The sequence below is a fragment of the Grammomys surdaster genome, unplaced genomic scaffold (assembly GCF_004785775.1).
Source record: "Grammomys surdaster isolate TR1022 unplaced genomic scaffold, NIH_TR_1.0 308996, whole genome shotgun sequence".
Taxonomy (NCBI): domain Eukaryota; kingdom Metazoa; phylum Chordata; class Mammalia; order Rodentia; family Muridae; genus Grammomys; species Grammomys surdaster.
In genome coordinates, this window is record NW_021625936.1 from 1 (window position 1) to 12125 (window position 12125).

At 37.9% G+C, this 12125-nt stretch overlaps 1 protein-coding gene across 1 annotated transcript; it reads left to right on the top strand.

Annotated features, from left to right (window-relative positions):
• Positions 1–10064: 10064 nt before the first annotated feature.
• On the top strand, positions 10065–12122 carry LOC114616191 (zinc finger protein 120-like; the record flags this gene model as incomplete). The annotated part of the gene is made up of 3 exons (XM_028761710.1): positions 10065–10286; positions 10491–10548; positions 11672–12122. Coding segments are annotated over exons 1-3 (630 nt in total), but the record flags the coding sequence as incomplete, so codon positions are not given.
• Between the last annotated feature and the right edge of the window lie 3 nt (positions 12123–12125).

Consider the following 12125-nt stretch of genomic DNA (forward strand, 5'->3'; position numbering starts at 1 on the left):
TCCTGTAAGAATAAAGCTGCTATGAACATAGGTGAGCCATTGTCCTTTCGGTTAGATGGAGTAGCATTTGGGTATATGACCAAGAGTGGTATAAGTAGAATTTTAAGTAGACCAATTCCCAGGTTTCTGAGGGATCACAATACTGATTTCCACAGCGGCTATATTAGTTTGCCCTTTTACCAGCCATGGAGGAATGTTCCCCTTTCTTCACATCCTTGCCAGCACAAGCTCTCACTTGTGTTATTGATCTCAGCCATTCTGACATGTATTCGATGAAATCTCAAAGTAGTTTTCATTTACATTTCCATGATGGAGTAGGAAGTCGAACATTTCTTTAACTGTTTCTCAGCCATTTTAGATTTCTCTGATTTAACATTTAACTTTTTATTCTTTATTATTAAATTTTATTTAATCTTTATTTTTTACACTCCAGATTTTATCCCCTTCCTGGTCCTTTCTCTGACTGTTCTATCCCATGCCTCCTCTCCACCCCATGTGTCTCCACTGGAATGTCCCCATCCCCTACCCCTCACCCTACCAGACCTCTAAACCCCTTGGAGCCTCCAGTCTCTTGAGGGTTAGGTGCATCTTCTCTGATTGAACCCAGACTCAGCAGTCCTCTGCTGTATATGTGTTGGGGACCTCATATCAGCTGGTTTATGCTGCTTAGTCGGTGGTCCAGTATCTGAGAGATATTGGGGTCTGGTTTAGTTGAGACTGCTGGTCCTCCTTCAGGGTTGCCCTCCTCAGTGTCTTTCAGCTTTTCCCTAATTCACCCACAGGGTCAGCAGCTTCTGAGTGTAAATATCTGCATCTGACTCTTTCAGCAGCTTGTTGGGTCTTTTGGAGGGCATTCAGTGATAGGTCTCCTTTTGTGAGCTCTCTATAGCCTCAGTAATAGTGTCAGACCTTGGAGCCTCCCCTTGAGCCGGATCCCATTTTGGGCGTGTCACTGAAACTGCTTTTCCTCAGGCCCTTCTTCATTTTTGTCCTTGCAGTTCTTTCAGACTAGAACAATTATGGGTCAGGGTTTTGACTGTGGGATGGCAAACCCTCCCTCCTTGATGCTTTGTCTTTCTGCTGGATGTGGGCTCAACAAGTTCCCTCTCCCCACTGCTTTTATCTAAGGTCCCTCCCTTTGAGTAATGAGAGTGTTTCACTTCCCAGGTCTCTGGTACATTCTGGAGGGTTTCTCAACTTCCTACTTCCTGGGTTGCCTGTTTCCATTCTTTCTGCTGGCCCTCAGGACTTAAGTCATTTTCCTCCACCTAATACCTGATCATGTTCCCCTCTTCCTTACCCTGTCCCCATGTCCTTCCTTTCCTCTCTTGTGATTGCTTTCTTCTCCCTCCCAAGTGGGATTAAGGCATCCTCACTTGGGCTTGACCTTTTTGAGTTCTGTAGACTGTATCTTGGATAATTCTGTACTTTTTTTTTTTTGGCTAAAAACCACTTTCTAGTGAGTACATACCATGCATGTTCTTTTGGGTTTGAGTTACCTCGCTCAGGATGATATTTTCTACTTCTATCCGTTTGCTTGCAAAACTTAAGATGTCCTGAGTAGTATTCCATTGTGCAAATGAACCACATTTTCTGTATCCTTTCTTCTGTCATGACACATCTGGGTTGTTGACACATCTGGGTTGTTTTCATCTTCTGGCTATCAACAAACAGGGCCACTATGAACATAGTGGAACATGTGCCCCCGTGTCTGTGTGTATTCCCAAGAGTGTTATAGCTGGGTGTTCAGGTCTTCTATTTCCAGTTTTCTGAGGAACCTCCAGAGTGGTTGTACCAGTTTGCAATCCCACCAACAATGGAGGAGTATTCCTCTTTCTCCATATCTTCATGAACATATGTTGTCACCTGAGGTTTTGATCTTAGCCATTCTGATTGGTGTAAGGTAGAATCTCAGGGTCGTTTTGATTTGTATTTCTCTGATCACTAAAGATTTTGAACATTTCTTTGGGTACTCCTCAGCCATTCAGGATTCCTCTGTTGTGAATTCTCCGGTTAGTTCTATATCCCACTTTTTGATTGGATTGTTTAGGTTTTTGTTGTCTAGCTTCTTGAGTTCTTTATATATTTTGGATATTAGCCCTCTGTTGGATGCGGGGTTAGTGAAGATTTTTCTATAGGTTGCCAATTTTTCTTATTGACTATGTCCTTTGTCTTACAGAAGCTTTCCAGTTTCATGAGATCCCATTTATGAATTCTTGAACATAAAGCATGAGCTTTTAGAATTCTGTTTAGGAAATTTCCCCCTGTGGCAATGAGTTCAAGGCTCTTTCCCACTTTCTCTTCTGTTAATTTCAGTGTATCTGGTTCTGTGTTGAGGTCCTTGATCCACTTGGACTTGAACTTTGTGCAAATTGACAAATGTGGGTCTATTTTCATTTTTCCACGTACAGGCAGCCAGTTAGACCAGCACCATTTGTTGAAGATGCTCTCTTTTTTCCATTGTATATTTTTTACATCATTGTCAAAGACCAAGTGTGCATAAGTGTGTGGTTTTGTTTCTGTGTCTTCAATTCTATTCCATTGATGAGTCTGTCTCTGTACCAATACCATGCAGTTTTTATCACTATTGTTCTATAGTATAGCTTGAGGTCAGGGATGATGATTTCCCCAGCAGTTCCTTTTGTTAAGAATTGTTTTTGCTATTTTCATTTTTTTGTCTTTCTAGATGAATTTGAGAATTGCTTTTTCCATGTCTTTGAAGAACTGTGTTGGGATTTTGTTGGGGATTGCATTGAATTTGTAGATTGCCTTTGGTAGGATGACCATTTTTATTATGTTAATTCTGCCAATCCAGGAGCATGAGAGACCTCTCCATTTTCTGAGATCTTCAATTTCTTTCTTAAGAGACTTGAAGTTATTGTCATACAGATCTTTCACTTGTTTGGTTTGAGTTACCCCCAAGATATTTTATATTATTTGTGGCTATTGTGAAGGGAGTTGTTTCCCTAATTTCTTTCTCAGCCTGTTTATCATTTGTATAAAGGGAGGCTACTGCTTTATTTGAGTTAATTTTATCTGGCCACTTTGCTGAAATTGTTTATTAGCTGGAGGAGTTCTCTGGTAGAGTTTTTGGGGTCGCTTATGTATACTATCATATCATCTGCAAATAGTGATGCCTTTATTTCTTCTTTGCCAATTTGTATCCCCTTGATGTCTTTTTGTTGTCTTATTGTTCTAGCTAGCACTTCAAGTACTATATTGAATAGATATGGGGAGAGTGGGCATCCTTGTCTTGTCCCTGGTTTTAGTAGGATTTCCTCAAGTAGCTCTCCATTTAATTTGATATTGGGAGTTGGTTTGCTGGATATTGCTTTCATTATGTTTAAGTGTGGGTGTTGAATTCCTGATCTCTCCAATACTTTTAACATGAAGGGGTGTTGTATTTTGTCAAATGCTTTTTCAACATCTAAGGAGATGATCATGAGTTTTTTTTCCTTTGAGTTTGTCTATATAGTGAATTACATTAATGGATTTTCATATATTGAACCAAACTTGCATCCCTGGGATGAAGCCTACTTGATAGTGGTGAATGATGATTTTGATATGTTCTTGAATTCGGTTTGCAAGAATTTTATTGAGTATTTTTCCATTGATATTCATAAGTGAGTTTAGTCTAAAGCTCTCCTTTTTGGTTGGGTCCTTATGTGGTTTTGTTATCAGAGTAATTGTAGCTTCACAGACTGAATTTGGTAGTGTTCCTTCTGTTTCTATTTTATGGAATAGTTTGAAGAATATTGGTATCAGATCTTCTTTGAAGGTCTGGTAGAATTCTGCACCAAATCCATCTGGTCCTGGGATTTATTTGGTTGGGAGATTTTTAATGACTTTTATTTCTTTATGGATGTGGGCATGTTTAGATACCTGCTCTTGATTTAACTTTGGTATATCTGTCTAGAAAACCACCCATTTCCTCTAGATTTTCCAGTTTTGTTGAGCATAGGCTTTTGTAGTATGATCTGATGAACTTGAGACTTTCTTTTGCTGGATTATCCCTTTGATGAATATGAAGTGTCCTTCATCATCTCACGCTTGATAACTTTTGGTTGAAAAGCTATTTTATTGAATGTTAGAATGGCAACTCCAGCTTGTATTTTGGAACTATTTGCTTGGAAGACCTTTTTCCAGCCTTTTACTTATGTCTTTTTATAGGTATTTGGACTCCATTAATATTGAGTGATATTAAAGACAGATGACTGTTAGTTCATGTTATGTTTGTTTTTGTAGGTGGCATTATGTACATGTGGTTCTCTCCTTTTGGCTTTGTTATGAGATGTTTAATATCTTGTCTTTTCCTTGGTGTAGGTACCTTCCTTGTGTTGGTGTTTTCCTTCTAGAATCCTTTGGAGGCCTTGGTTGGTAGATAGATACTGTTTGAATTTGGTTTCGCTTTAGAATATTTTGGTTTCTCCATCTATGTTGTTTGAGAGTTTTGCTGAGTATAGAAGCATGGACTGGCATTTGTATTCTCTTACAGTCTGATGACCAGGCTCATCTGGCTTTTAGTGTCTCTGTTGAGAAGTCTGGTGTAATTCTGATAGGTCTGTCTTTGTTTGTTACTTGGCCCTTTTCCTTTGCAGCTTTTAATATTCTTTCTTTGTTCTGTGCATTTAGTATTCTGATTATTATTTTTATTGGATTTGTGGATTATTAGTGATTGATCATCATTATAGTGATGAGAGGATTTTCTTTTCTGGTTCTATTTATTTGGTGTTCTAGAGGCTTCTTGTAAATTTATGGCCATCTTTTTCTTTAGGTTGGAGAAGTTTTCTATGATTTTGTTGAAGATGTTTTCAGGTCCTTTGAGCTGGGAATCTTTGTTCTCCTCAATTCCAGTTATTCTTAGATTTGGTCTGTTCATTGCTCTGAATTTCCTGCATGTTTTGAGTTAGGAGATTTTTATGTTTTGAACATCTAGTTTCTTGAGTTCTTTTCTTGTTTTATATATTAAGCCTGTGTCTTTTGTGGTATTGGTTAAAATATTTTCCCATGCCTTGGGCTGTCTCTTTGTCTAATTGATGTTGTTTTTAAGTTTCATGAAGTCCTATTTATTAGTTTTTAATCTTCGTGTCTGCACTATTGGTACTCTGTTCAGAAGGTTGTTTCTGTGCCATATGTTCAAGGTCGTTCCCTTCTTTCCCGTCTATCAGTTTCAGTGTATCTAGTCTTATTTTGAGGTCTTTGATCCAAAGACCTTTGAACTTGAGTTTTGTGCATGGTAATGAATATGGATAGATTTACGCTCATATATATGCAGGAATACAGTTTAACAAGCACCACTTGTTGATGGTTCTTTTTTTTTTTTTTTCCTATTGTGTATTTCTGGATATCTTATGTGGGTGGGATTATGTCTAAATCTTAAGTTTGACTCCATTGAGCAATGTGTCTGTTTTCATACAAATTCCATGCAGCTCTTTTGTTTTCAGGATTGTTTTAGCCAGCCTCATTTTTTTTTTTTTGGTACTTTTATACAAGGTGGGAATTATTCTTTCAAAGTCTGTAAACAATTTTGTTTGAATTTTGATGGGACTATGTTGAATCTGTAGATTGTTTTGAATAGGATGGCCATTATTACTCTGTTAATCCTACTGATCCATGAACATGAGAGATTTTTACACCTTCTGATAATTTTTTAATTTATTTCTTGAAAGACTTGTAGTTTTTTTTTAAATCATAGAAGTCTTTTACTTGCTTTTTTAGAGTTACTTCAACATATTTTACAGTATTTGAGGATTTTGTGAAGGGTGTTCTTTGCCTGATTTCTTTCTCACTCTGTTTATAAATTTATTTTTACTTTATTTTTATTTATTTACATTCCGTTTCATGTCCACCTCCCAATCCCCTCTCCTATAGTTCCACATCCTGTTCCTCCTCCCCCCTTGCCTCGAAGAGTCTACTCTCCCCTCACCAGGCCTCCTTCACTGGGCCCCAAGTCTCTTAAGGATTATGTACATCTTCTCACACTGAGATCTGAATAGGCAGGCTTCTCCTTTATTTGTGCCAGAGGTCTCGGTCTGACCCACTTATGCTCCTGATTGGTGGCTCAGTCTTTGGGAGCTCTCTGGGATCTGGGTTAGTTAAGACTGCTGGTCTTCTTATAGGGTCACTCTCCCTTCAGCTTCTTTTATACTTCCTCCAATTCAACCATAGGTTTCCCTGACTTCAGTCCAATGGATCTCCTTCTGTCTCAGTCAGCTGCTGGTAGGGTCTTTCAGAGGACAGTCATTCCAGGCTCCTATCTGTAAGCACTTCACAACATGAGTAATAGTATCAGGGCTTGGTGCCCCATTGCCATAAGATGGATCTATACTCAACAAAACTGGAAAATCTAGATGAAATGGATGACTTTATAGACAGATACCAAGTACCAAATTTAAATCAAGATCAAGTAAATTATGTAAAGAGGCCCATAACCGCCCCCCACCCTAAATAGAAATAGTCATCAAAAACCTCCCAACCAAAAAACAGCCCATGTCCAGATAATTTCAGTGCAGAATTGTACAAGACCTTCAAAGAAGAGCTAATGCAAATAACTAAACTGTTCCACAAAATAGAATCAGAAAGAACACTATCTAATTCATTCTATAAAGCCACAGTTTCTCTGATACCTATACCACACAAAGACCCAACAAAGAAAGGGAACTTCAATCCATTTCCACTTTTGAATATCAATGCAAAAATACTCAATAAAATTCTCACAAACAGAATCTAAGAGCACATCAAAACTATTATTCACTATGATCAACTATGCTTTATCCCAGGGATGCAGGGATGTTTCAATATATGAAAAATCCATCAATGTAATACAATATATAAACAAACTCAAGGAAAAAAAGCCACATGATCACCTCATTAGATGCTGAAAAAGCCTTCAACAAAATACAACTGCTGGTAGTTCATGTTAAAAGTCTTAGAGAGACCAGGGATTCATGGCACATACCTAAATGTAGTAAAAGCAATATAGAGCAAACCAACAGCCAATATCATGCGGATGTCTGTGGTATCTACTGGAGTCATGGGTATGGGGAGAGGAAGCTAATCACTAGGGGAAACCCTGCGTATTAGATCTCAGGTAACAGGGAGTGGCAAAGGTTTGGAGGCCTCCTACTTGGTCCTATACCCAGTGTCTTAATACTGAGGCATCAGATTCCCAGGGCTTATTTATTTACTGTGTATATATTTAGAATTTTGTTGTTAATTTGTGAAGGACTTATAGGATAAAATGTATTATGTGGGATGAGCAGGTCATTCAGTAAATACTTTTCTTGGGGTTTGACCTAAGTTCATTAAACAACACCCATTCAAAGCTCATAAATGTTGGGCGCCATTTTGTTGTGGTAATTATCTAAAACTGACCTCTGGTTCATCCGACTATCTAAGCTGCAGTGGCTCTGCCTAGCCCAACTGCCATGTTTCTCGGCCTGAGGCCAAGTGCGTGCTGCAGCTAGAACCGGCCCACCAGAAACACCAGCCCTGCCACCCACTAGATGCCAGTGTGAGAGATGGCTCTGCCAATCTTCCACGCTGTCTCCTCAAGGCAGGGCATTGCCCAGACCATTCTGCTATCCATGCAGACCCAGTAAGAGAATGAGACTCTAATTCTTATAGATTAATCAAAGGCTTTATATGTTTGATAATGATTAATAACAAGATGCCCATACAAAGAGAGTTGTATCCCAATTAGCTAACCTAATTATAAGTTTGTAAGTTGTTCCTCATGAGTGTTCTCCATACCTGTGTGTTTCTTCATCCTCCTACATCTCTGCCCTCTCTAGCTCCTCCTCTTCCTTTTTACTCTTCCTCTCCCAACTCCTCCTCTTCCTCTCCTTACTCCTCCCACCTTAGCTCCTCCTAAGGAGGATTTATATCCAATTATCAATCATAGGGAACAAAATGGTGTATAAGTGATCTCAACAGATATCTTTTTCTTTATCATAAGAGAAGGATATATTTTTAATAGTTAAAACTATTTCTGCACTATTGAACCATTTTATGCTGGGGTTGAATCTCTCCAGTTGGGATAGCCCTCCACTCCCAATCCATTTTCTGTTATTGGTATAGGAAAGAAGCAGAGTGCACAGGGTGAGTGATCGCCAGTGATTTCTTTGGTTTTGATTTTGACTATACTTCGTGCACTTCTTTATAGGACTCTGTTATATTCATAGGTCTGTCTTTGTGTCTCCTTTTATTAGTGATGCCATCTATATTGTGTGATTCTATTAATTATAATATAATGATAGCTGTGGCAGGATTTTCCCTGTCCAATTAATTTAAATATTAGTTGAGCAGGAGGCCTGTGATTGGACAGGGAAAAGGGAGGCAGAGCTAAAAGTTGCAGAGACAGGATGGAGAAGAAAAGTAGAGAAGGAAGCAAGATGGATTGATTTTGAAGTTAGACTAAATGCATTTTCAACATGGGATGACACTTGTCCCTCCTTTGTTTCTTTGGGGACCTTATGGTAGCTTTTGTAGAAGCAACCTTTCTACATTTGTCATTGGGTTTTAAATTTAAGTGTCCATAGGCTCAACCCATTTTCTGTACTTTGCATCTACTGTGTTGCTGTTGAACCTGATCAGTCAGGTTCTGCCTCTTGCAGTTTCGTCTTCACCATTATAGACTCTCTCTCTAATTCATCTAACATACAGTAGTGGCAGTTGCTACCCAGTGCTAAGCTATTTTGCTATGGTGATGTTTTCATGTTTCTAATTTTGTTGCTTTTGTTTTTGAAGATAAAGTTTCTCTGTGTAGTCCTGGCTGACCTTAAAGTAGCTATGTAGACCAAGCAGGCTTTAAACTTAGAGATTCATCTACCTCTGCCTCGAGAGTTCTGGGATTAAATGTGGACCAACATGCCTGGCATTTTTTGTTTTTATATTATTGGGTGATGGACCTGGAATGTAGGTTTTTGTACACATGAAGAATATATTTTTCTAGTGATCTTCGTCCACATCTTAAATTTTGAAATTTAGCAGAGTATATTTTCTTTCTCAGGATAGCATGTATTCATGACGTTAATAATACCTACGCCTATTGAGTCATTATATTGTAAATTTGTAATAGTCTTTATACCTGTTTTGTTTTTTAAATGGGTATGAGTATTTTCCCTGTGTGCATGAATAAGCATCTCATGTGTCAGATCCTCAGAGTTGTCAGAAACAGACTTCAGAAGACCTGAACTGTGAATAATGGATAGTTGTGAGCCCAAATGTAAGCACTGGCAGATGAGCCCAGCTATTAGCATGACCAGCAAGAGCTCGTCACGGGGGAGCAGTCTCTTCTGCCCTGTGTTTCTTATCTGTGACCCACATTTACTTTGCTTATCCTATCATCTGTCCATTTCCTCTTAGTAATATTTTACTTACACTATAGTTCAAACTAGGCCATCTTGATTTTCTGGAAGATGAATATAGAACTGGATTGCAGGTACAATTTCTTGGAGGAACTTCAGTAAAAAGCTTCTGAGTTCTGTCTTTTTTGTTTGTTTGATTTATTTTTGTATGGGAGACTTCTGGCTGTCCTAGAAATTGTTACATAGACCATCTTGGCATCCAACTCATGAATACCCCTTTCTCTTTTTCCTGTGTGCTGGGATTAAAGGCACAAGCCAATACAACTAGCTTGATGTCATATTTTGTACTTAGTAATAGTTCATACAATTTCTCTGATGTCTTTTCCATACTTTTCATCTGTTTGCTTGTCTCTTTTTATGTTTATCAACTGACATTTCTCTTGCAAGGCAATATCCTATTCAAAGAGCTCTGAAATGATTGAGGTAAAACTCATTATTTATTTTCCTTCTAAAATGGCTTAGTGATTACAGTAGAACATCTGTATCAGGAAATAAGTTGGAGAAGCACCAGAATTATGTTGCCAATGAAGTATACAGTTACAGTCTTGTCAGTAGCATGCTTTTTTTTTTTTAAAGATTTATTTATTTATTATATATGAATACACTGTAGCTGTCTTCAGACACACCAGAAGAGGGCATCAGATCTCATTACAGATGGTTGTGAGCCACCATGTGGTTGCTGGGATTTGAACTCAGGACCTCTGGAAGTACAGTCAGTGCTCTTAACCACTAAGCCATCTCTCCAGCCCAGTAGCATACTTTTTATTTTACCCTTGTATGGGATATTTTAGAATGGAATGACCTATGATGACGTGCATGTAAACTTCACTGGAGAAGAGTGGGCTTTGCTGGATCCTTCCCAGAAGAGGCTCTACAAGGATGTGATGCTGGAAACCTATAGGAACCTCACTGCTATAGGTAAGACAGTGAATTTTCTTTGGCATTTTAAAACAAGGGGGCAACTGTTTCTTTGTTATTGATGCTCTTTTGTAATTTCAAATGAGGATGAAGATGAATAAGGTGAATAAACCAAGAATTGTTCTAAGGTTCACTGAAGATAGCAGCTGCAATTTTGCCTAATTTTCAATAATATATCATACATTTTCTGCTACTCTATTTTAGGTTACAATTGGGAAGACCATAATATTGAACATTTTCAAGGTTCTGGAAGACATGGAAGGTAATTTTCAGGTGCAGGCTGATAGGAATATGCCTCTTAAGAAAATTTTAAAGAAAAGCAACAGTGTAAAAAAAACTGATTTTAAGTGTATCAATGATTATTAAATTTTTACAAAACCATGTGCCTCAGGGTTAGGTATTTGATTTGTGTTTGCAAGTCATTTGTCTAAGAAAGAAGACAGGGAGACAGTGCCTAAACAGGTATCACTATTTGAATCAGCCCCTTCGCACTATGTTATAGAACTGCCAATCTGTTTAATCTCATACAACTTAGATGTTGAGAAAAGTATGCACATTGAACAGGTGCTAAGTACATGTCCAAAGCCTCTAATAAGCAACGATTCCATAATGAAGCTGGTGTTACTTATGCACTATAGTATCGTTAAGTTTAATGAAGCGGACAGTTTATTAGAGTAAAGAAGGTTGTTGTGTAGAAACCTTAAGTACCACATCTCTGTGAAGAACAAAAAGTCGAATTATGTGAATCCAATGTTTAAACCTTTCATTTGACATTATTCTTTCAGTAGGTATATGGTCACAATGGATCCAAACCATGTGAGCACAGGGATATTAAAAGAAGCAGTGTACCTCTCTTCCAGTAGACTTAGAAGATATGTATTAGTCCCCACCTTGAATAGACTTTCTGAGTGTGATAAAAGTTTGTAATTAATTTGTTTTCCAACTTAATTGGGAATACAACCACAAACTCACACTGCAGAAAATTCCAATTTGTGCTAGGAAAGTGGAAATTTTCTGTATATCCTGGTTAACTTTGCATATGCTAAAAGACTCACACTATAGGGAAATTTATGAATGCAATTAGTGGGGTAAAGCTTCGAGTTCTTCTATTTCTCTTCAAATATGAAAAAAAAATCTCATTTAGAACAAGGATGTTATAAAATGAACCATATAATAAATGCTCTTACCATTAAAGGTGTCTTCAAAGACACAAAACTAACCCATAATGAAAGGGGACACCATGAATGTAAACAATGTGTTAAAACCTTAAGATCTTATTCCTCTTTGCCATTAGAACAAATTGCAAAACTCATTCAGAGAGATAAAAAGATTCATTAGTGTCGTGAATGCGGTAAAGCTTTTACATATTTTGATTATCTTTGCAGGCATGAAAGAAGTCATACTGTAGAAAAACCTTCTGTATATACTCAGTATGATAAAGTGTTTGCATATCACAGTCATCCTCAAAAACATGCTGGAGAGAAATCCCACGAAGGTACTCAACATCGTAAAGCCTTTGCACATCACAATCACCTTCAAAGGCATGAAGGACTTCATACTGGAGAGAAACCTTATGAATGTAATCAGTGTGGTAAAGCCTTTGCACAATGTAGTTGCCATCGAAAGCATAAAAGAGTTCATACTGGAGAGAAACCCTATGAATGGAACCACTGTGGTCAAGCCTTTGCAGGTCAAGGTAATCTCCAAATTGATAAAAGGACACATACTGTAGTGAAACCCTATGTATGTAATCAATGTAGTAAAGCCTTTAAGAGGCACAATAGTCTCCAAGTACATAAACGAACACATAGTGGAGAGAAACCCTACAAATGTGATCAA